Here is a 24,710-nt window from a genome sequence, read left to right as displayed (position 1 = left end):
AACAGAAAAACCACCAAGCACCTGGGTAAAAAATATATTAAAAATAACCCAATAAAATGACCCAACAGGCTGAACCCAGCATTTTTAGAGTGCAGTAATGCAACATATTATTACAATTTTAAACAATTGTTTCTATTTGAATATATTTTCAAATGTAATTTATTCCTGTGATGCAAAGCTGAATTTTCAGCATCTTTACTCCAGTCTTCAGTGTCACATATATAAATCACAAAAAAAAAACATGTAGACTTTCTTTGTATCCAAAACTCTTTGTTTCAACTTTACTTACTAAGTGACTTTCTGGCACTCTCAGATTGAGTGATTACATGCTCCTCAAAAGCGCTCGTTCCAGCAAGCAGCTGTAAACATGACAACCTGTGCAATGTGATTCAGAAGCTGTAAAAAGCCAGCCAACCGAATCAGAGCTTGCCAGATAAACAAAACTTTTTCTTTTTTTTTAATGCAATATGCATCAGGCGGTCAGCGAACGGGCTGCGGGTGCCCCGTCTGAAGCTGAATGGAGGTATAATTATCTCACTGTAGGACACATACTAAAATACTTTCATTTTTTTCCGTAACCAGGCACCCCAACTGAGGAGAGCTGGCCCGGAATCACAGCTAATGAGGAATTCAAATCCTACCTGTTTCCTCAGTACAGAGCACAAGCGCTCATTAATCATGTGCCCAGGTACCACAGAAACACCACAAACTAACTTGCAAGCAACAGGACTAGCTTTCGGCTTCTTTAAATAAAGCGTACAAACAAAAACACACCTGTATGTATAAATAACAACAGAGCTCTATGTTTTGGAGACTTTGCATGCTATGAATTATAGATGGTGAATATTGTAATATAAAGCATGTTTTTTTTGTTTTGTTCTTTAAGGCTTGACACAGAGGGAATAGATCTTCTTACCGCTCTACTGCTGGTAAGTGAAATAATCTGGGGGAAAAAATTTGGATTATTCTGATTTGAGCTAGAAACATACTTTATGCAAGTATGCAAACACAAATTTGAAGTCTCAGCTACGGCACCACAAGTGTGAGTATTTCTGGGTTGTTAATAATTAAAAGTCCTGCATTGTACAGATTTTATTTTTTTTTTTGTTACAAAATAAACCATTTAATGTTTAATTTCATTCATTTCAATGTTTAGAATATACACAATTTCATAATTATTAAACCAATAGTTCACCCAAAAACAAAAATTTGCTGAAATTTTACTCACTCTCTGGCCATCCAAGATGTTTGTTTCTTCATCAGAACAGATTTGGAGAAATGTATTGCTCACCAATGGATCCCCTGCAGTGAATGGGTGCCGTCAGAATGAGAGTCCAAACAGCTGATAAAAACACAATAATTCACATCACTCCAGACCATCAATTAATTTCACGTGAAACAAAAAGTTGCATCTTTGTAGGAAACAAATACATCAAGATGTTTTAACTTTAAACCGTCGCTTCTAGACAAAATACGGTCCATAATGTTGTGCTCTCACAGCAAATTTGTTTAAAACTGCACATATTTCAGACGATAAAAATTTAAGGACTCATACTTTGGCTGAAAGCAATGGTTTGAAGTTAAAAATATGTTAACGATCGATTCGTTTCTTACAAACCCACAGCTTTTTGCTTCATAAGATGTTAATTGATGGACTGGAGTGGTGTGGATTACTGTGTTGTTTTTATCAGCTGTTGGGACTCTCATTCTGACGGCACCCATTCACTGCAGAGGATCCAATGGTGAGCAAGAGATGTAATGCTACATTTCTCTCAATATGTTCCAATGAAGAAACATCATTGGACTTTCATTGCACTTTTAGTTCTTTATGCCCTCCTAAATATTTCAAAATCTACCTGGTCTCATGGCATTTACGTACCTGGGTGCACTTTTTAGCGTGACACGAAATACGTACCAATAAGTACATATCACTGCAGTTTCCAAAATAAATGAACACTTTCACAAAAATTTACAGAGTTGCGATTAATAAAGCGTAATTTTCGCACAATTACTTGAAGAATATCATGCTATGACTTCAAAACAATATTAATATGCTGGGAGATTTGAAAACTGATGCTTTTGAACGTTAGCATCGCACACATCCAGCTTCATATTTATGGGTTTTCATAGTTGACAAGTTTGTTCGGTAGCTCTCGGAGTACAGAGACGGACTTAGGAGACGAGAAGCACCGGTTCGAATCCCGTGTAACTACGGTTCGACAAAGCAGTTAAAATCTGCGTAAAAGGAAGTTCAAATAGCACAGCTGCATCAGCTAATATGTTTTTATATCAGTTTTGCAATTGTTAACACTATCGGGTAGGTTTAGGGCTGGATTTGGTGTAGGGCATATTTCCAACTTTTAGCGACAGTCCCCGGATATTTGAATTCTGAACCGCCGCAATACGTATCTGAAGCAACGTAATAAAAAAAACAGCAATACGTAGCAATATCTACGTAATAAAAACATGCCAGGGTTCACATATTGAACCTGTGTTTTAGCGCCACTCAGTGGACATTTCTATTTGAAACTGCGGCGAAACGTGCAGCAAGGTACGTAAAGCGGTGTCGCACAAATAGTGCGCAGAGGTACGTATTTTTATGAGACTAGGTTGTTCAAATTAGCAGCATATGTGCTCCTTGGAAAAAATACAAAATAAATAAAATAATAATAATAATAATAATAATAAGTAAGCGTCAAGCCCTTTATTTATGTACTTGCACATATTATCTGAATTGCTCTGTTCTGTCAATAGTTATCTGTACTTTTCTTGGAATGTTGAGGAGGAGCCAATGAGACATGAGATAATAGATTTACACAATATGAGGATTTGCCAGTCTATATCAGATGTCAGAAAGAACAGCCCTGCAGGGCTGTACTGAGAAGAGTCCAAAAACACACACACATACCTAGCCAGCAGTGGTACTGTGTTTAGAAACGCCCTGCTGATGAAGGTCATCGAAGGACGACATATGGTAGAATAGCAGGAAAACAATATTTCTGGTATCACAGCATGGATAAAACAGGAAAGTTACTGGCTATTTTGATAGAAAAATGTAAGCAAGTCACTGTCTATACATCTGATAAAGTGTCATTTATTGTTAAAAAAACACAGCTGTCTTAACAGATGATAACAATAACTAGGTGTGCACCTGTAAATACTGTCATGCAACTATGCATGCAATTGTGTTGATATCTGCATAACAAGAGATTAATAATCCGATAATACTGATATTCACACTTTTCTGTTGGTTAATATCAGGTCATACTGATAAATGTCTCCAACACATCACTACAACATGCTAAAATTTATGTAAAAACTGCTCATTCTCAGCCGAGAAACACGTATCGGCAGCATTTTTTGTACTGTTATAAGTATTATTATTATCAATAACAATATTAGGCTCAGACTGGTCACAAATATTCATATTTTTTAACACTGTGTTTTTAGCCATGTGTTACTGTAATCCAGTGGTTCCCAAACCTGTCCTGGAGGACCCCTAGCCCTGCACCTTTTGTATGTCTCCCTTATCTAACACACCTGACTCCACTCATCAGCTCGTTAGTAGAGACTGCAAGAACTAAACTGGGTGTGTCTGATTAGGGAGACATACAAAATGTGCAGGGCAGGGGGTCCTCCAGGACAGGTTTGGGAACCACTGCTCTAATCATTACACCGTGTCAAAAATCAAAAATCAAATATTTATTAAAAATCAGATGAAAAAAAAAACCTTCTAATTAAAATGACTAAATAATAAGCAATTATATTTATGCAAAGATGTTTTGCAATCAGAATGTTCACAAATTAATATTACAAATTTATGTTTTACCAACACAAGCCCCTAGTCTTCTAATAGTCTAATCATGTACAGGTGCATCTCAATAAATTAGAATGTCGTGGAAAAGTTCATTTATTTCAGTAATTCAACTCAAATTGTGAAACTCGTGTATTAAATTCAATACACACAGACTGAAGTAGTTTAAGTCTTTGGTTCTTTTAATTGTGATTATTTTGGCTCACATTTAACAAAAACCCACCAATTCACTATCTCAACAAATTAGAATATGGAGACATGCCAATCAGCTAATCAACTCAAAACACCTGCAAAGGTTTCCTGAGCCTTCAAAATGGTCTCTCAGTTTGGTTCACTAGGCTACACAATCATGGGGAAGACTGCTGATCTGACAGTTGTCCAGAAGACAATCATTGACACCCTTCACAAGGAGGGCAAGCCACAAACATTCATTGGCAAAGAAGCTGGCTGTTCACAGAGTGCTGTATCCAAGCATGTTAACAGAAAGTTGAGTGGAAGAAAAAGTGTGGAAGAAAAAGATGCACAACCAACCGAGAGAACCGCAGCCTTACGAGGATTGTCAAGCGAAATCAATTCAAAAATTTGGGTGAACTTCACAAGGAATGGACTGAGGCTGGGGTCAAGGCATCAAGAGCCACCACACACAGACGTGTCAAGGAATTTGGCTACAGTTGTTGTATTCCTCTTGTTAAGCCACTCCTGAACCACAGACAACATCAGAGGTGTCTTACCTGGGCTAAGAAGAAGAAGAACTGAACTGTTGCCCAGTGGTCCAAAGTCCTCTTTTCAGATGAGAGTCTGGAGGAAGGGTGGAGAAGCTCATAGCCAAAGTTGCTTAAAGTCCAGTGTTAAGTTTTCACAGTCTGTGATGATTTGGGGTGCAATGTCATCTGCTGGTGTTGGTCTATTGTGTTTTTTGAAAACCAAAGTCACTGCACCAGTTTACCAAGAAATTTTGGAGCACTTCATGCTTCCTTCTGCTGACCAGCTTTTTAAAGATGCTGATTTCATTTTCCAGCAGGATTTGGCACCTGCCCACACTGCCAAAAGCACCAAATGTTGGTTAAATAACCATGGTGTTGGTGTGTTTGACTGGCCAGCAAACTCACCAGACCTGAACCCCATAGAGAATCTACAGGGTACTGTCAAGAGGAAAATGAGAAGCAAGAGACCAAAAAATGCAGATGAGCTGAAGGCCACTGTCAAAGAAACCCGGGCTTCCATACCACCTCAGCAATGCCACGCCGAATTGAGGCAGTAATTAAAGCAAAAGGAGCCCCTACCAAGTATTGAGTACATATACAGTAAATGAACATACTTTCCAGAAGGTCAACAATTCACTAAAAATGTTTTTTTTTTTTATTGGTCTTATGAAGTATTCTAATTTGTTGAGATAGTGAATTGGTGGGTTGTTGTTAAATGTGAGCCTAAATCATCACAATTAAAAGAACCAAAGACTTAAACTACTTCAGTCTGTGTGCACTGAATTTATTTAATACACGAGTTTCACAATTTGAGTTGAATTACTGAAATAAATGAACTTTTCCATGACATTCTAATTTATTGAGATGCACCTGTATATATATTATCAATAATATGAATTATTGTGTCAAAATTTAGAAATTATTACTACAAATAATATAAATTAAAAGATCAACTATTAATCAATTAAACATAATAAATCTCAAATAAAAAATAAAAACAATCATTGTAGCATAACTAATAAATCATTATGCATCGGGTCTAAAATATAATAATAATATATCAGAATAATCTTAAATTTAAAAAAAAAGAATTATTGTGGCAAAACTAAGTAATAAAATAATTAACAAAAAAAATTAGATCAACTACTAATCAATTATGAATGATCTGCACTATTCAATTAAAATCAATAAATCATAACTAAAATCCATATTAAAATTTTTTTTTATAAAAAATAAAAAAAACATCGGTCAAGCTCTAGCATTAGAAAAGACATTTATGTGTGATTTCTAACAAGCTCACAGCACATGTGCAGACTCAGAGGCCAGTGAGGTGCTGTTTAATGCCATGGAACTGCAACTGTCTTCAGCTCCCACAAATCCCTGGGTGAAAAAAGGCCCTCGTTAAGAGTTTCGCTGCTGAGACGGAGTGAGCTCAGAAGCTAATTATGGTGTCAACTTCCCCTCTCTGCCTGCTCTCCTCCAGGTCCAATTAGTTTGATACAGGCAGGGGTGTCAGGCACGGAGCATTATAGCGTTATCAAAACACAGGTAAACAAACGCAGGCTGACACCTTCACGCTTCACTCAGGTACAGGCAAGAGTAAGGACCTTTCAGAGAAATATTGTTCAAGATTATGTTGGGGGAATGACTGAACAAAGAGGGGTGCCACAGGCTAAAGACTCAATGCTGATCACAGCGCTCTGACTGTAGTCTACAGTATACGTTGCATATACAGTAATGCATCTAAGTGGTAGAGCTAGCCTATATATTGTATTGTAAATAGAAAAAAATGAATGAACAACAGATTATTGAAGTACATTTTACAAGAAAATACTTTTTCAGTTTTTTTCTACTTCAACATTTAATTAATGTGTTACTTGCCATTTCTCTGTAATTAATTCTGGAATTTACTAGCAATTTCTAAGTGATAAATTGTTTCTACACAATTGTTTTTTTTGTTTGTTTTTTTTTTTTTCAGTGTACATTTCAGGACAAAAAAAAAATGCAGGAAAAATGTCCTCAAAATCTGAGAAGATATTTTTGGAATTTATCATTCAGAGCAACTAAAATCTCTTTATTCACTGGTTTTAGAGGGATTTTGACCCCTTTTAAAATAAATAAATAAATATTTTAAAATGTCTTAGTTTAAAAAAAAAAAAAACACTAAAAGTTGTGTTTTAGGTTTAGGATTTAGTATAAGACTTGTCTACACTTTTCCGTGTCTACATTGTCAACATTTTTTTCTCTCTCTTCATTAAGTGGGTTTGCTGGTCTTAGTCTCCCAACCTGGTCAGACTCCTTTTTTTGCTGGTTTTAGAGGGGTTTTTGGGCCACTTTTGGCTAGTCAGACTGGAAAGCCAACTTAAACCAGCTAAAATGATTAGCTTAATTTACGAAATTTTAAGGTCAATACACTTGGTCTCCAGAATGGCAGTAGGGTAAATGTAATTAAAAGGGTTTATAAATGTGCCAAATAATGTCCTAAATAAAATCTATACATACAAACTTTACCCTGATGGTGTCAGATGGTAAAAAGCATAAAAAAAAGAGGTAGGGTCAGTGTGTAATAGTTACGATTCGTTTAATTTAACAACAGAATAAGTCGTCAATGGGAGGTCTAAGATTGTGTGCTTTTGTATTTCGGCAGAATGAGGTATTTGTGTAGAAACGTGAATGCGTTTCTCTCTTTCTCTCTGCGCGTTCTGATGGCGCGCGCAGCTTGAGTGCGCGCTGACCTGTCATTATGATGAAAGACCGCGGAGCGCGCGATTCGTTAATGGTGACAGCGGCCTTAATGAGTCCGAACCGTGCACCTGTTTCTCATCAAACCCCGCTGACTGATCGCGCCGTCAGCCTCACACAATGCGCTTTGAACGCTCTGCTCGCTTGAAACACCGCCAAACTTCGCCGGAGACAATTTTATAACTTTGTATGAGATGACAGCAGGGTGATGGGTGCTTCATTATTTAAAACTATTTTATAGCTCAGGCATCAACAAGTCAGAGGAGCTGTGCTCAAATCGAGTCATTAGTGAAGAGCACACACGACGGGGAAGATCACAGGCGGCTACTGTAACTTGCACTCTAGTGAACAAAACACTGAAGGAAGCATTGCGCATGCGCACACGTCACATAAAGGATCAGCATTCAAGCTCTGTGCCTTTAGTGCATTTTTGTTTGCTTTGAGAGTATCTACTGTACTTATAAAAATAGGTAATTTTAATTAAAACAAAACTACAGTCTTTCTCTGCTGAGAAAAAAAAAACATTAATAAAAAAATATTCTGAAATTTATATTATATTTAAAGTAATGTATGTACAGTATGTGTATTTTTTTTTTTTTAAATGTTATAGAGTACTTAACTGATCAAATTTCATTTTAATTAAACTTAGGTTGATTAAGGCATATTTATATATATCTTAACATATGGTAAATTCAGATTGAAATATTATGTATAATATTAATATTATTTATATGAGCAATATCACACTCTTAGCCATGCTATTTATCGGCACGGCTGTGATTCGGCCGTAGGTAATCGGTAGGTACGGCTACGAGTGTGATAATGTGTTTATACAACAGTTCGACGGCACAAGTGTGTAAATACATAAGAAACAACAACGGAGTGTCTTTAAAAAAAAAACTTTAAAAACATGGAGTCCGCCATGACACACGCTGTGAGAAATACTGTGTGGGGAGTGATACAAACGTAGTTTGTATCTGTAAACACGAGAATATCACACTCCTCTCAGCCAATCCGATTCGAGGACCAAAAAGAACTGTTGCATAAATTGTAATAGTTTATATATATATATTTTTTTTTTTTTTTTTTTTGCACCATTTTATCATTATTTGGTCAGACGAATACATACTGGAAAAAAATAAATTCTCTGTTTTACCCTCATTTTTTTGTTTTGTTTGTTTTTTTCTCTCTGTTCAGTATGACACCAAGCGCAGGATTTCGGCCGAGTTGTCTCTGAGACACTCTTACTTCCTGACTCTGGGCGAGAACATTCACTCCATACCTGACAGTGAGTTTATCCCAACATTTTAATTATTTCTAGAATCTGCTTATAATCATCACAGCACGAGCCTTATAATCTGTCTTTAACCTTGATGAAACAACAAAAGACAATACATTTGCTTTGATCATCACCCACTTGTCTTCTATCCTCTCTAGCCTCATCTGTGTTTTCACTGAGGGAGATCCAGCTACAGAAGGATCCGGGACACAAGAGCTCAGTATTCCAGCCGCCAGGTATTCAACTGCTTTGACATCTTGTGCAACTTGATCATGTTTAGTCATGCCCATTAATCCCATCCATAAACCTGTAAGATTAAATGCTTTAAAACATACTCACCTGCACTCCTGCAGATCCGTCTAACAGTGGGTCATTTTCTCCAAATCCAGGTCGAGGCAAGAACCGCAGACAAAGCATATTCTGAGGACAAAAATCAAAGTGGTGTGCATGGAGAGATCGCCAGAACAAAACCATTATGAAGCAACCAGCTTTGTTTCTCCATCCAAAACATGCATGCATGCATGCATCCATTCACATACACACCAATTTATTAGTCAGAAAACGGACTGTATAGAAGTGAATCATCCTCAGTCATAACATGAGCTGGTTACAAGTGTAACCAAGGCTCAAATCAAATCTCTCCTACAATTTATTGCAAACCTAAAAACCACACTGATCCTAAAGCTCAAAGCTTTAAATGGAAAGACATTTAGACTTGAGTTCAGCCTCTTCTCCGCCTATATCTAGTAGTATTTTCAGACGTCCATTGTATTTTTAATTGTGCGTGTATGTGTATGTGCAAGAAACATGATAGCTTCATGTCCTAATTTTCCACCGAGTGAAATTTCCTTCATTTCTGTTTGAGGTTTGACTTGTTTTGCCATACGTGTTTGATGAGTTATTGCACAAGCTGATATTGCGGTTTATTTCATAAGCATTCATTCAGTACTATAATACAGAGAAGAGCTGACACATTAAACATGTAAATTGTCATAGAAATATTTGAGCCATTGAATAGAGAATTACTTGAATTCTATCATGATACCATTTAAGTTCAACTACTAAAGGTGCTGTAAGTGATTTTAGAACAGAATTCTTCTAAATCCCACCCTGTCCACAAAATGATTGACAGGCAAAGAGTGTATCTGGCTAGAAAAAAAGCTGTACTTGCTTACAGCATCTTTATCTAGTTACTAATATATGAAATCTTCAAAAGGTGCCTTTTGCAGACCGTAAGAGATGATGGGGTCCAATTTTACACCTTTCGAAAAACCATCTACTTCAATCTCCTCGAGGATCTCGGTCCTTTCAAGTAATTGCACATGCAGATATTCGTTTTGCCATTTAAGCTAATTGCTACTCCGTATTTGCACATGGCATGCAAGTGTCCTGGACCTGAAACCTAATGTTGTTCACCTTCTCCTACTGTATCTTGTAGTTTAAAAATGAAAGCACTATGCCTCTTTATTGTAAATGGCACGGAGCACAAGCAAGTTTTACAGTGGACAGAAATGAAAAGCTTAGTTATTTAAAGGCCACAGAAATATTGAGAATGAGTGACAAAGAGGAAATTCTATCAAATATAATGACTTAAAAGGATTTAGTTTAACGTTACTGCAGCAGCGGCACTAATTTATGTGTTTTGTGGTAAATGAAAATATTTTAAATACTCTATTGAAAAGAATTAATATATAAATATATGTATTTTGACAAGTGTTTTCTTTATTCTCAGTGAACTTCTGCCAGAAAAAAAAAAAAAAAAAACTATGGTATTAAATGAACTTAGATGATGTCTAAATGTTTTATAAAAGATTTAGATTTTTGTATGCAATGTGATATTAAATATTTTGTGTGATTTGTCTATTCTATTATGATATTCTGAAGCTGAATGTATTGTGACTGCGAAAATGCCAAAAATAATTAAATAATAAACTAAATAAATGATGACTTTCCTGAGTTGAACCATGGGAATGTGACTAACCTCGTCTCAAACAATAGTCTTACTGTCCTGAATGGTGCTATTTGCCATTGGTACATTTCACAAAGTAAACTTGAAATAGGATTTGGTCCAGGCAATATACTGTCTCCAGGACAGCGAGATAAACCTGCGTGCATATTAGTGTGTGCATTGTTAGCATAGCTGCAACAAAAGTCTTGTATAAGAACTCGTTGGACCTGTCAAATGAACTCTGTACGGCTCAAATGAAAATATCTGTAAAACAAAACAGTCCAAATATGAGCGACGCCCCAGGCAGCAGTGTGTGATTTCTTACCCTCACATTTATGTTGACTTTAATGACGACCAACCTGTTGAGAAACACACCTGTTGCACGGATCTGTTTGAATCTTTTAAATGAATCATTTCGTTTTCTTGAACCGGTTCGTTTGAGTCACGAGTCGCTAAGTGTTATTTTTGGCCAGGACCAGGTTTGATAAAACATGTGCCACTGATCTCCTCCTGGCTGATAGTGTTGGAATTTTAAATTATTTTAAAATTATTAATTAACTAGTTCGTTCATCCAATGATCGCTGCGTGGCATAAACGTTTATTGCAATTAAATATTAGCCTAAGTTAAATGCTCGTCGTCGTATGTTGGTATATCTGTTATTTGGGCCGATGTCATATTTTGCGTTGATAACGACTTCAGTATGTTTAAATTTATATCTAATGGGAGGCTGTACAAGATTATAATTTCCTAATGAGTTTCTTTGACTTTTCAAAAAACACACACAACACATGACCAGCGCTTCTCCACAAACGAGTCAGTTCAGACTGAATCGTTCAAAACCGATTCGAATGAACAACTCACTCGCGGATCGGACAAGCATCGCTCTGATGACTCTGAACACGCAACTATCACTTTAGGCAAGTCTCATCTCACACCCAGGATGAATTCCACTGCGTAAATGCTTCAAGAAACACCTCAGAAACTTTCTCCAGCATGAAGCAACTGATTAATGAACGGATCTCCGCATTATTCCGCAGTAACTGGCAGCATACTCTTACATATTGGAGTGTATTCTTTAGTTTTGGACTATGTGTCGCTTTTCTGGGTCCGACCATTCTGGACCTGAGATGTCAGACTCAGTCCACGCTACAGGGGATCACTCTGGTCTTCTTCTCCCAACAGTTTTTCCTCTTTATTGGAAGCACCATTGGAGGATTCTTCAGTAAAACGTGAGTGTTTTGAAGAGATGTATTGCAATTGATATTTGATTTCTTTATTCTTTGGTGGTTGTCATGTAATGTCAAACTGTCTCAGTAGTATGACATGTTAAATTAATTTTAAAATATTTAAAGGAAAATTTCCCTGACCTTAATTATTAGGTCAATGCTACACATGCAGCTATTATGATCTTATATTACTGTAATATAGAATATTGGTGCTTTTAAAAATTCTAAATTATTTTAAATCAGAAAAAAAGTACATTATAAGTCCTAAAGATATATACACTGTAATTGTAAATATCTATGCTGAATAAAAAGGGTTAATGGGCCTGGTGTATGGCAGCTTCCTTGTATAATATTTTATTTACAGTTGTGGTTATACAGCTTTTAAGAAAACATTTACTTGGACTACTTCCTCAAAACAATAAGGAACTGAAAAAGAGGGCTTTTGAAGATTATCTATCTATCTGTCTGTCTATCTATAGGCAGGCCTATGCTGATATAATAATGAACTGTATGGTGGCTTATATTAAAAACAAATCCTACACAAATCAAAAGAAATATGCTTCAAACATTATAAACTATAACAGAAAAGATGGTTAACCTATGTTTGGTTGTTTCAAAAGTAACAATTTATGTTTTACTTTCTCTAGACTTATTCAAATCAGTTTTTTTCTGATACAGTTGTGCTTTAAAGTTATAAGAAAGAGTAAAGGCTGGAATACACTACACAGCTTTTAAAATCTGAATAGATTTTACAGTAAACAGTCATAGAAGAAAACTGGCCATCATACACTAAACGACTGCGGATCACACACTCCCAGACTTTAAAGTCTTTCTGATCACAACAAACTCGCACAGAAACGTGTCGTGACAAATGAAAACAAATCAGCTGAAAATATTACGACTGAATGGAAACGTAGTCTGAAACTGACCATCATACACACTGCGATTTTCTATGAATTCTAATTCAAATCTGCAGACTGGCTCTGATTTTTGGCAATAGCGTCAACTTCTCCAGACTGTAAATCAGGGGAAAATCGTGAAGTGTATTCCATCCTTAAGTTAGTATCGTGACGACAGATACACTTCCTCATGAGATAAAGCATTTTAAATGCATCCTGCATGATATAAACCGTTTTTGGCAGCCTCTAATCATCGTAACCGATTATTTGATTTCTTTAGGACTGATTGGTTTCTAACCCATCCGTGGCCTCTCTCTGGAAATCCCAGTAGTGGTCATGCGCTCATTAAAGTCGTGCTGTCTCGGTTATCTGGGATGCGAGCCACAAAGACATACGCTACCCTACTGTTGTTTTGCCTGACAGATAAAGATATGATCAAGAACTTCACTTTTTTTGAAGTGCATTTTTGTAAGTGGGTTCAGGAACAACATCTGCTCCTTTAAAACAACATTATAAGGTGGAGCTGAGTGATTTTCATATAAGCAAATAACTACTGATAATCACTGTTTATATTAGTTTCCAGTTTGTTTTGCAGTCACCCCACAGTTCTAAGACTATACCATGGAATTATTGACTGAAAAACAAGTAAAACTATGCAGATACTATAGCCATGGCTTGGCTCTCTCGTGCTTTAGTCATGTTTTATCCTCCGGTCTCTTTTAATTGCTTTTATTTGGACTTTTTTGGAATTTTTTATTTAGCAAGATGGAAACTTGTGCTCTCAGTGTTACACTAGTCCCTTTCTTTTTGTTTTCCTCATTTCAGATAATCGCATTACTTTGTTTATCTCTGTGGATTTGGGTACGGTTGCCTTGTAAAAGATCTTTATCTCTGTTTTACAGTCCTGACTATATTTAACCACATTCTCTGTATTTACCTCTATCTGTTCTGCTCTATTGATTTTACAGTTTGTTGCATGCAACTTAATGCTGCCTTCACGTGCTATAGGAATTATCGTAAATACGAGTTTCCTAGATGGAAATTGGACATGAATGGCTTCTTAAGTCATATTTATGACAGGGAAACTTTTCATTTTTTTCCACAACATCCACACTGCTTTCTATGGAAGCCCGTTTCCGCCACTGAATAATAAAAAATAAAAAAGTTTATTGCGACTTTTTATCTCACAATTCTGACTTCTTTTTTTCTCAGAATTACGAGATATAAACTCGCAATTACGAGTTAAAGTCCAGTTTTGAGGGGGAAAAAAGACTGATATGTTCTTAGAATTGCGAGTTTATATCTCACAATTCTAAGAACAAAAGTCAGAATTGCGAGATATAAACTCGTAATTCTGGGAAAAAAAGTCTTTAGAGTTTATATCATGCAATTCTGACTTTATTTCTCAGAATTGCGAGTTTATAGCTCAGAACTATGACTTTTTAACTCGCAATCGCGAGTTTATATCACGCAATTATGTGAAAATAAGTCAGAATTGTGAGATGAAAAAGTCGCAATAACCTTTTTTATTTTTTATTCAGTGGCGGAAACAAGCTTCCATAGCTTTCTCTTGCCATTACAGTCATGTATATTTATGTATCATTTGATGCATATTCTATGTATTTTACTCAGTGAAAACAGCATTTATGTGACTGAAATGTCAGAATTGTTAGCAAGATAATGAGAGCATGGTATACAATACAATAGTGCAAGTAATGTTTATATGGTTGTCAACAAATGAGATGCTACTTTTATACAAAATCCATTGAATATTAGTTGAATGTCTTCATTACATTTCAGCTTTATAATAAGACTTATAACAAGACCTGGTATCCTCCTTGATTGCTATTCTTTCTGACAATAAAGCACTTAAACACGACAGACTTAAGTGGGACATTTCCGATAGCACTTGAACGGTATAAAACAAGCGTCACACATCCACTGGTATCACCTGTTATCAGTAGAAGCAGCATTTGATAAGTCGTGTAAACAGAAATGAAATGGGCCAAGGTGAAAATAAAGTCAGAGATGTCTGGAAATAAAATTGGGCAGAATTACAGAGACGCCACACAGAACAACTTTATTTCAAAAGACTCACCTGAGGCTGTTTCACATGAGATCGGTTTAAAATTGTTATTTATATATAACACACTACTAAATATGCTCAGTCACTTTTTTCTACTATAAAAAGTTTTACCCCTAGATAATGCACTGTATTTGGCAACCCTAGCTATATTCTGAACCAAACCTGACTACTAGTACTATTACTGTAATATGTTTTTTGTTTGATGCACAATATCTCCTTTGTTTCTCTTAGGCTTGTGAGTTCTTTGTTCGCTTTGGCTGTGTCCAGCCTCACCATCTCTGTGGTTTTTGCCGTCATCCCACTATGCCACAAGTTGCTCCTGTTGGCCTTTGCTTTGGCGGTATCTGGTCTTGCCATGGGCATCATTGACACCATCTCTAACCTACAACTTGTCAAGATCTACCAGAAAGACTCCACAGTTTTCCTGCAGGTCAGTATCTAGTCAGTAACTTCCAAAAAATGGTATCTTTACCTTGCATGATTAACCGTGTTTGTCTGAAAGGCTGTGGCAGAAATATACCATTCACATGTATGAAGCCTTTACACGCAAAGTATACAAATAATTTTCCTTGAACAAAAAGTTATGTTGTCGTCTACCCACCCTCAAAACCAATTTGACTTTTCTCTAGAACACAAAAGGAGTTCTTATGAACTATATATACGCTACAGTTCAAAAGCTAGGGTTTTATGCTCACCCAGGCTGCATTTATTTGATCAAAAACACAATACAAATTGTAATAGTGTGAAATATTATTAGCATTTAAAAGAAATGTTAACTATTTAAATATATTTAAAAATATAATTTTAAAAAGCTGAATTTTCAGTATTATTACTCCAGTCTTCTTCAGTCTCACGTGATCCTTCAGAAATCATTTTTATATGCTGATTTGCTATTCAAGAAACATTTTTATTATTATCGATTTTGAAAACACTTGTGCTGTTTAATATTTTAGTGGAAACTGTGATACATTTTTTGGGTAAAAGTAAAAAAACAGGAAAAAACTGTATTTATTTGAAATAGAAATCTTCTGTAATATTTCAAATGTCATAACTTAAAGTTAATATTATATAGTTTTTATACGTATTTTTTATATTACCATGTACCATGCTGTGCTACACTGGGTTTTCTCATTGAATAGTTTTTCACTCAGAAATGCTCATTAAGTCATTAAGTAAATCTCATTATACGACAATTCATGATGACTTTAAACCGATTTTACTCTTGAACTCATCATTGCCAGTGTTTAGTCATATTTTGGAGAGGAGGGAAACTCACCCAAGGGGTCTTCTCAGAAATTAAACTTTGTAGTGAAGGATTGTGGGTGTAAAATTGTTCCATTTACATTATATTTAAGGAGATGATTGATATGGTGGGTTATATGTAGGTTCATTTGAGCTGATGTGTTTTTCTCATCAGCATTCATCCCTCACACATACAGAATGCAAAATGTCTTAATATTTAAACTGCAAATCTTCAAAAATAAGCTATATTTTGGGTCGGCATTTCCAGAACCAGTTTCAGTGTCATCCTATAGATTTCTCTACCATTTTAAAAACTGTTCCAAGTAAAAAGCAGATACACCCTTGGTATGCCAATGGGTTAAAATGTCTAACAGTAAGAAATATTTAAGGAAACCACATCAGTCTTGCAGTCTTATTCAGAGCAACGGCATAATTGAGAGTGTGATGTTGCTCTACCAGTTTCTAAAGGAGTAAGTTCATATTTGTGTTATTTAGATTACAGAGACAGCTTATATTTGCTCTGTCAGTTAAATAGTTGGATTACAATGTTGTGAAACACAGAATTTCTGCATATCATAGAAAGCAATGATTAGAAAAACTTGTACAATATTGCGTGAGTTACAGATTTACTGTAATCAAACAAGTGCAATCAAACATAATCGATCTCTTTTCACACATGGATTCTGTTTAAACTCATATTAAAACAATATGGCATGAGGTAAAAATCACTACAGTGCATGTCTTGAGTGGTTTATTCTGTTTAAAAAAGATCAGTATGATAACTCCAGGGCTATTAATGTTAACAAAAACAAGTTATTTGAAACGAGTATTTTAGTATTGTTAACTTAATAAGTTTAAGTTGTAACTAGAAATAAGTAAAAACTAAAATGGAAAGATAAAATAAATTAAACCAAAACTGTAAAATAGAAAAATATATAAAAAAAAAAAAAAATATATATATATATAAATATATAATATATATATATATATATATATATATATATATATATATATATATATATATATATATATATATATATATATATATAAAACTAATAAAAATAACAAAAGCACTTAAAGTACTAAAAATACAAAAATATAATAAAACTGAAAAAAAAAAAAAAAGTTTGACAATTGTTAGTAACATAATTAATTTGGAACATCTTGGCATATTAATATAATATGCGCTAGTGATTTCTTCCTGATGTTGTGGGTCTGACACAAAGCGACCATCGTTTCAGTTTTAAACAAACATCCAATCAGAACTGTGTTTTATAAAGTTGCTCTAAAAACTTTTGCTTCGTAAGAATCTTGTCTCAGAAGAAGAACATCATTGCTGATTCTCCTTCTTGTCTGGATTGTCTCTGATCTCTTCTAGGCCCTTCACTTCTTTGTGGGTCTCGGTGCTTTAGTGAGTCCCCTCATCGCTGACCCCTTCCTGTCAGAGACCAGCTGTGTGATTGGGAACAGCAGCACCAATGCAACATCATTAAGGCATCTGAGGAACAAGCTCGCAGGCAGACATGTGCACAACGTGTCCAGTGTCCACCTCCACACCGACGGAGAGGTGGTGACCAACGTTTCCTATGCCTTCTGGATCATGGCTATCATCAATGTAAGAGTTTTTCTGTGTCGAGTTTTACGAGTTTGTTTTAAGAGTGGCGTGCCATCAGAACACAAGCTGGACTACTTGTTGCGTGGAGTTAGTGTGCATACTAAATGCTCTGTCAGCTCTAATGCCAAAGGAAGGGCAGCTGGGAGGGTATTTGAATAAAAGAAATGAATCAAGATTGTCTCCTTGGCAACTGTACTCCATCTAACAGTTCTGTTTACACACTGGCTGTAATATAGTGGAGAAATAGAGTTAGTATAACTGATACACGCCTAACACCTGATCAATGTAGCAAAGGGAAAAACAAACATATAATGCGTATAATGAATAATATAGTAGTATTTATAAGCACAGCGCTGCTTTGTTTACAGCGAGAACGCTATATTCCATAAGTGCAACCTGCGTTCTCATTCAGGCCATCTGCTGTTTTTGTGTTTCGTTCAGATGTTTTATGTAGTATAGTTTCACGAAGCTAAAGTCAGACCATTACGTTTTTGCTTCAAATTACGAAATAATACAATCTAATTTAAATCAAAAACTGCTCATGCTGCATATATGCTGCATCTTTGTTTGTATCGTGATAATAATGCATTGGTTGTCTTTCATTTTAAATTAATTTTGTTATTTGACATATTTCAATTTCACAGAAATTTGCAGTATTTTGTCAGAAAAATAATAAAAGGACATTTCTATTTATAATTTCACTTAAATCTGAGAGAGATGAATCGGAAGTTTAATTTGGCATTTTTATTTTTATTTAATTTTTTTCGTGTAGTCAATTACATTTACAGTAGTTAATACTGCTGTCTGAGGTTAAATAGTTTCCTTTACAATAGAGTTTTAAAGGGTTAGTTCACCCAAAAAATTAAATTCTGTCATTAATTATTCACCCTCATGTCCTTCCAAACCCGTAAGACCTTTGTTCATCTTCGGGAACACAAATTAAGATATTTTTGATGAAATCCGAGAGCTTTCTGCCCCTCCCATAGACAGCAATGCAACCGACACATTCAAGGCCCAGAAAAGTAGTAAGGACATCATTAAAATAGTCCATGTGGCATCAGTGGTTCAACCTTAATTTTATGAAGCTACGAGAATACTTTTTGTGCGCAAAGAAAACAAAAATAACGACTTTATTCAACAATTTCTAAATCAGAGTAACATGACTGATTTCATCAAAAATATCTCAATTTGTGTTCCGAAGACGAACGAAGGTCTTACGGTTTTGGAACGACATGAGGGTGAGTGATTAATGACAGAATTTTCATTTTTAGGTGAACTATCCCTTTAAGAATGCTTTCCAAACTGGTTCAACTGGATCTGTTCAAAAGAATGATTCCTTTACGAATCATCACAAGTATTTTTACATGCATAACTTAACATTCTTCTCTGCATGTAGCTTCCTGTACCCATCGGCATATTAATCCTGATGTATCGGGAGCGGCTGTTCACGTGCGGATCAGACCCCAGTCGGCGTTTACTAGATGGAGACGTGCTAGCGCTGAAAACCTGGGGAACCACGGGTCTGTCAGAAGACACTGGACATCAGAAAAAGACTTCCAGAAGTAAGATCCCAACCCACCAGCACTTCTGCACCACTGACACTAATTACCATGTGGGATCAGACCACGTTCACAGTTAGTGTTGAAGCACATGTCAAAAATAACATGGCGTCAGATGTGCATAAAAGCCAGAAAGGAGGTTTCTGTAATCTTCCCGCTCTTGTATTCTCCTCAGGCCACGCAGACTTGTTCGGCTGCTGTCTCCTTGGCAACGCGCACAGCTTTCCGCTGTCTTTCTTTGGAATCCATATCCTCGGGGGTCTGGTGCTCTTCTTTTCTGACGGTATAGTGGTAAGCAGGATTAGCACTTCACAGCCGCTTCAGCTCTGTAATTTAAGAGTATTTTTCTTAATTACTTGAACTCATGTATTATTTAATCTCACGCACCTCAGGGCTCATACACAGGCTTTGTGTACACCTACGCAGTGGCGCCCCCTATGAATCTACCTCACAAGACCGCCGGATACTTGACGTGCGTCTTCTGGGCGGCGATCACTGTCGGCCGACTGTCCGCCATTCCTCTATCTTACCGATTTAAACCTGTACGCTTACTCGTCGTTAGTCAGGTCAGTATCTTTGGTTTGCTTTTGAAGCCAGTTTTGTGGGAATTATTCCAAAAAAAGTTGTTGCTGACTCTTAAGTGTACAAGGTAACCAGAGAGTACGCAAACATTTTGTTTTTGCAAAAATACAGTAAAAACAATAATATTGTGATATTATTACAGTTTTAAAGAACAACTTTCTATTTGAATGTATTTTAAAATGTAATTTATTCCTGTGATGCAAAGCTGAATTTTCATCGTTTCCAGTCTTCAGCATCACATGATCCTTCAGAAATCAGTCTGATGTGCTGATTTGCCGCTCGGCTATTATCAATTATTATTGGTGCTGAGTTATTAATAATGCTTATTATTATCATCAAGCAGTTGTTTCTGCTAAATGCTTTTTTTGTGGAAACCATACCTTTTTCAGAATCCTACATTTCTTTACTGTCTTTTATGATAATTTTAATAGGTCTTCTTCGCTGAATAAAAGTATTAATATGTATTTTTTAAATCATACTCCAAAGTATATCATGATTTCTACCAAAAATATTAAGCAGAAGAAAACCGTCAACATGCTTCTGAAAATTGAACTTATGAATTTATTTATTTTAAAATTTACAAATTTCTTTATTTTCTTCTTTTAAAAAAGCTAAAAGATTTGATTTAGGATTTAGTAAGAGATTTTTGTGCCTATATTGTCTACTTTTTTTTTGGTCTACATTAAGTGGGTTTATATATAATATAATATCTTTATTTACTTCTTTAAAATAAAGCTGTGTTTTAGGTTTAGGATTTAGTATAAGATGTGTCTATCCTTTTTATCTACATTTTTTTTAAATGTTTTATTTATTTATTTTGTCTACATTAAGTGGGTTTGCTGGTCTTAGCTGGTCTCCCAACCTGTTCAGACTATTTTTTTCTTTTTTAGAGGGTTTTGGGCCACTTTTTGGCTGGTCATGTAAGTGTGAAAATTAACAGAAATAAACAAATATGTTCATAATAAATTAAGAAAATTTATTGCAGTTTTGATAATCAATATTTTCATAGTTTACATGCATAGAATAATGGTCCTGTTTTCAAAAACGTGCACTTTCAAACCAATTTTGCATTTTCAAGCCGTCAAAACGCTGTTGTTGTGTAAACGTATGGCCAAAACTAAAACAAAGTGTTCCCTTTTTAGCTGAAATGGTTTACACACCCTCTAAACAACAGCAACCGAGTTGTCAGTCCATTACGAACTCTCTCCTGACAGCCTGCTGGTGAGTCAGATGGACTATAAAAGAGGTTTACACTATCAAAAAAAATATATATATTGTCACCCACAATGCACCAAGGGAAACTTTGGACAGGAACAAACATCCTTGTTCTGCATCCTGCTCTGCCCTGTCCATTCGCCAGAAGGGACATTTGTTTATCTGGTGTGACTAAGGCTCCTTTCTCATTTCACGCTTTTATTTGCGCCAAAAGTTTATGACAGCGGGCCTCTTAATTTCCGTTCCTCACGCAGATAAAGCAGGGGTTGTTCACCTCAAATAACAAAGCCTTTGTTGGCGGTGCGTGTCCAAATGCAAATCCTCTCCATTCTGTTCTTTCGTAGGTGGGTGTGATAGTCACACTACTTCTGCTGCTGATCTTCTCCAACAGCCGTGTGTTCCTCTTCATCGGCACCTGCTGTCTCGGCCTATTTATAAGCAGTATCTTCCCCTGCACGCTCGCATTCACTGAAGACGTCCTGGAGTACAAAGGTATTGCAACAGATGGACCGCCGCTGTCTCTGGCATTGTTAAATCGCCTTTTTGTCCACGGCTTTCATTGATTTGACAGTAGCCATTGGTGGTTTCGCAGTTCAGAATTTATTCAAGGTTTACTGCTGAGCCGAAGGCAACAGGAGCCGCCCCGTTTAATTCTTTCCACCATTGGCCTTTGACTCTCTGGAAAGGGTTGGCCCGACAGGTCTTGCGTCTTACAGTGAAGACGATCCTTTTTAAACCCAGTGGTCAAACCCTTTGGGAGGAATTATTTCAAAATGAATGGCTAATTACCGAGCGCCCTCTGTATGCCACAGATATGGGGTTTGTTAGGGTAGAGCGATTAAAAAATGTCATTATCATTAAAAATATCCCTATCGTTAGAGCAGGTTTGGGCTGGAATTTAACTGACTGGATTCAGCTGTTACAGATATATTGAAATGCATATGAATCCTGGGCAATTTGAATAAAGATGAATGGGAGAAATCCCATCACTGTTGCAAGGGAAGTCCTGGCTAAAAGTGCCACTAAGAGTTAGTGTGGTGATTAAGCAAAATAAACTTAAAATTGCAGTATGGCTTACTGCAATTATCAAATAGCAAAGGTTGTGATTTAATTAAATGCATGTATGTGTGGTGTGTTTCAGAGTGAAGCATGGTTCACGTCTGTAAACATGAAGTTGTCCCGGCTAGTAGGCTATCACATGTGAGGATCCTGCAGGTGGCGGATCATTTAGCCTTTTCTCACAGCAGCTAGAATAATTAAATTTATCATTTTGATGGCAGATTGTAATATAGAAAATATTGTGTTTATGAAACACATGTGAATGAAATTAAATTATATTCCCGTTTTAAATGTGCTTCTGATTACAGATAGCCTGAGCTTATACAAGATTTGTATTTTAAAGAAAACCAATAAAAGAAAATTTATTGTAATGCTTTTTTCCTCAGTTGGTCAGAACAAACATGGCAGACTTGTTACTTACTTGTTCAGATGACAATATCCGGTGAAAATTCTTATTTGGGTTTTATATTCCAAGATGTAGACTAATCTGTGATTGTGAAGAACAGTAAATATCCACACCAGCGCGGTGACTGACAGCTACATATACTCCTCAAAACATTAGATTCATCCGTGCTGGAGCTGTGCCAGAGCACAACCCCACGCAAGCAAGATAAGTAACTGCAATTCCAGGTTTTCAAACATAGATGGCGACAAAGAGGCAAAACTTACAGAATGCAGCTTTAATATTTCTTTTTTTTTTTAGTTAACTAAAATAACCCTCATGGTTTAATGTTTGAAAATTAAGAGTATTGTAATTTTAGTTGTACTGTAAAAGTTGTTTATTTTTTTCATTTGATTTCTTTGTTTTTGACTTTTGTTTTACAGTGAAATATTGTAATATTAGTATTTATTCTTTAAATTTTTTGACATTATTATTATTTTATAGTCATTTTGAGGTGTAATTACCAAGTCTTTGGCCAAACTGTGCATACCTACAAACAATCACTGCTTTGGGGAAAAAAATATTGCATTTGAAATCACACTTGCCATTTAATCATAAAAATCGCAATTGGATTTTTTTTTTTATCCCCCCAAATCTTGAAGCCCTAAGTTGGCGTTATTTAACTTAAGTTCAGTTGTCATCAGATTTCAATGGCAGTTTGAATGTCGCAGCAACATAAAAAGAAAAACTGAAATGGTTTCTCAATTAATAGTATTTTTAAACTTATTGCCTAAATTTAAAAAAAAAAAAAGAAAGAAAAATCTGAGTGGATTGTTTTTTGTTTCTTCTTCAGGTTGTGCCACCACAGTCATGGTGACCAGCGCAGGGATGGGTGAGATGTTACTTCAGGTGCTTGTGGGTTCGGTAAGTCTGACTTAAATATTTACATTTTGGCTCCTGGGGATTGAACCCATGACCTTTGCATTGCTAGAGCCGTCATGGTCTACCAGTTGAGCTATTCTTGTAACTGTTGATTTGAATCTCTTTCCTCCCTCAGGTGATGCACAATCAAGGTAGCTTCAGTTTCCTGTTGTGCGGAATGATCTTCGGCTGCCTGGGGTTCGCTTTCTTCGTCCTGCTGTTCCTCGTCCAGCAAAGTCACAAAAACTTCACAGAAGGTGCATTGGACTCCCTGAATTTCCGCCGTTGCCTATAATCGGGATCAAACTGAAAATTGACTTTTTCTAATGTGTTTGGTGATGCTTTTATTCAAAGCAACATACATCGAGTTCACTGTATACATTTGTGTGTTTATTGGGAATCGAACCTATGACCTTGGCATTGCTAAAGCCATACTCTTCTACATACAGCTGAATAAAAGTAGGCTTGTCCTGTTAGCTTAAAATGTTTGGCTTATGAAATAACGCTTATCATCGTGCATTTGCAAAATGCAGAGGTCACTTTCTAACATATCTTCATGTTTTTTCGTACAGCTTTCCCTAGTAACTCCTCTACCGAAAGACTTGAGGAAAATGGGATCAAGACCTGTTCTGCTGCCGTGCTGAACTCATGGGACACGTCAGAGCAGAAAGCATCCATCGATCCGTAACAGTGGAGAAGATGGATGAAAATATGACAGGAGCAAAGGGACAATGGTGTCGTTGACTCAGGGACATTGAGGACCAGACATATCCTTGGATGATCATGCAAATCATTGACAATCGACAGAGCTAAAAAATGTAAATGATTTAAAGGTCTATTTTTGTATTAAAATATTTTTGATGAATGAAATGATCTTGTGCACAAATGTCACAATTCTCAACGGCAGCAATGTCACTGGATATGTGCAATATAGTAACTTTTCTAGAGAAAAGTTGGTTTAGTGTTTATTGTTAGAAACACACTGACCAATCAACACTTGAATATCAGTTGTTTCATTGGATCAAAAATAATGACATAAAAATACAGTATTTTTTGAATGTGTAAAAGCCCTGCAATGTTTTCTTTGAAAGCAACTCTAAGAATCTGAATTGGGCTGGGTTCAAACCCTACTGACGATCAGTCTTATTCACAGATCAGTAGCCAATTAATTCTCCGCCAAAGCCTATGTGCTCATAACACATTTGTGGTTAGGAGATTAAAAGGTCAAAAAAGGACATCCTACCGTCTTCCTGGAAAAGTTTCCTTGTATTGTGTTGTACGGCCTCAGGTCTGACAGTTCCTCTAAGTCAGTGACCTCGGCCCTCAGGTGGGCGATCCTGATTGGAGGAGGTTGCTGTGTCAGCGTATTTCTCTTGGCCTGGGTAAAATTTTATTTGTTTTTTCTGGTTTACGCAGGTGTCAAACCTGCTAACGTT

At 36.1% G+C, this 24,710-nt stretch overlaps 2 protein-coding genes across 2 annotated transcripts in view; both read left to right on the top strand.

Annotated features, from left to right (window-relative positions):
* Window positions 1–10,486, top strand: part of cdk18 (cyclin dependent kinase 18) — a 74,992-nt gene extending 64,506 nt beyond the window's left edge. Inside the window, exons 12-16 of the mRNA XM_058790581.1 lie at window positions 583–688; window positions 887–929; window positions 8,458–8,548; window positions 8,698–8,775; window positions 8,929–10,486. Coding sequence (XP_058646564.1) covers window positions 583–688; window positions 887–929; window positions 8,458–8,548; window positions 8,698–8,775; window positions 8,929–8,963 — 353 coding nt within the window. The 3' untranslated portion in view covers window positions 8,964–10,486. The remainder of the gene's footprint in view (window positions 1–582; window positions 689–886; window positions 930–8,457; window positions 8,549–8,697; window positions 8,776–8,928) is intronic.
* Window positions 10,487–10,985: 499 nt separating this feature from the next.
* mfsd4aa (major facilitator superfamily domain containing 4Aa) lies at window positions 10,986–24,647 on the top strand. The gene is made up of 10 exons (XM_058790580.1): window positions 10,986–11,717; window positions 14,931–15,129; window positions 17,320–17,556; window positions 18,953–19,118; window positions 19,291–19,406; window positions 19,508–19,681; window positions 21,257–21,404; window positions 23,207–23,277; window positions 23,411–23,531; window positions 23,847–24,647. Exons 1-10 carry the CDS (start codon window positions 11,482–11,484, stop codon window positions 23,960–23,962), a joined length of 1,584 nt encoding a protein of 527 aa, XP_058646563.1. The 5' UTR covers window positions 10,986–11,481; the 3' UTR covers window positions 23,963–24,647.
* The last annotated feature ends 63 nt before the right edge of the window (window positions 24,648–24,710 follow it).

The sequence above is a fragment of the Onychostoma macrolepis genome, chromosome 11 (assembly GCF_012432095.1).
Source record: "Onychostoma macrolepis isolate SWU-2019 chromosome 11, ASM1243209v1, whole genome shotgun sequence".
Classification (NCBI taxonomy): domain Eukaryota; kingdom Metazoa; phylum Chordata; class Actinopteri; order Cypriniformes; family Cyprinidae; genus Onychostoma; species Onychostoma macrolepis.
Note: the sequence above shows the minus strand (reverse complement) of the source record. Positions and strands in the feature narration are given on the sequence as shown.

Bases quoted from the DNA above. Each gene is read 5' to 3' on its own strand.
- mfsd4aa (XM_058790580.1), top strand. From the start codon at position 11,482: ATGAAGCAACTGATTAATGAACGGATCTCCGCATTATTCCGCAGTAAC. The intron at 17,557-18,952 runs GTAAGAGTTTTT...CTCTGCATGTAG, and splicing joins GGATCATGGCTATCATCAAT to CTTCCTGTACCCATCGGCAT. The intron at 19,407-19,507 runs GTAAGCAGGATT...CACGCACCTCAG, and splicing joins TCTTTTCTGACGGTATAGTG to GGCTCATACACAGGCTTTGT.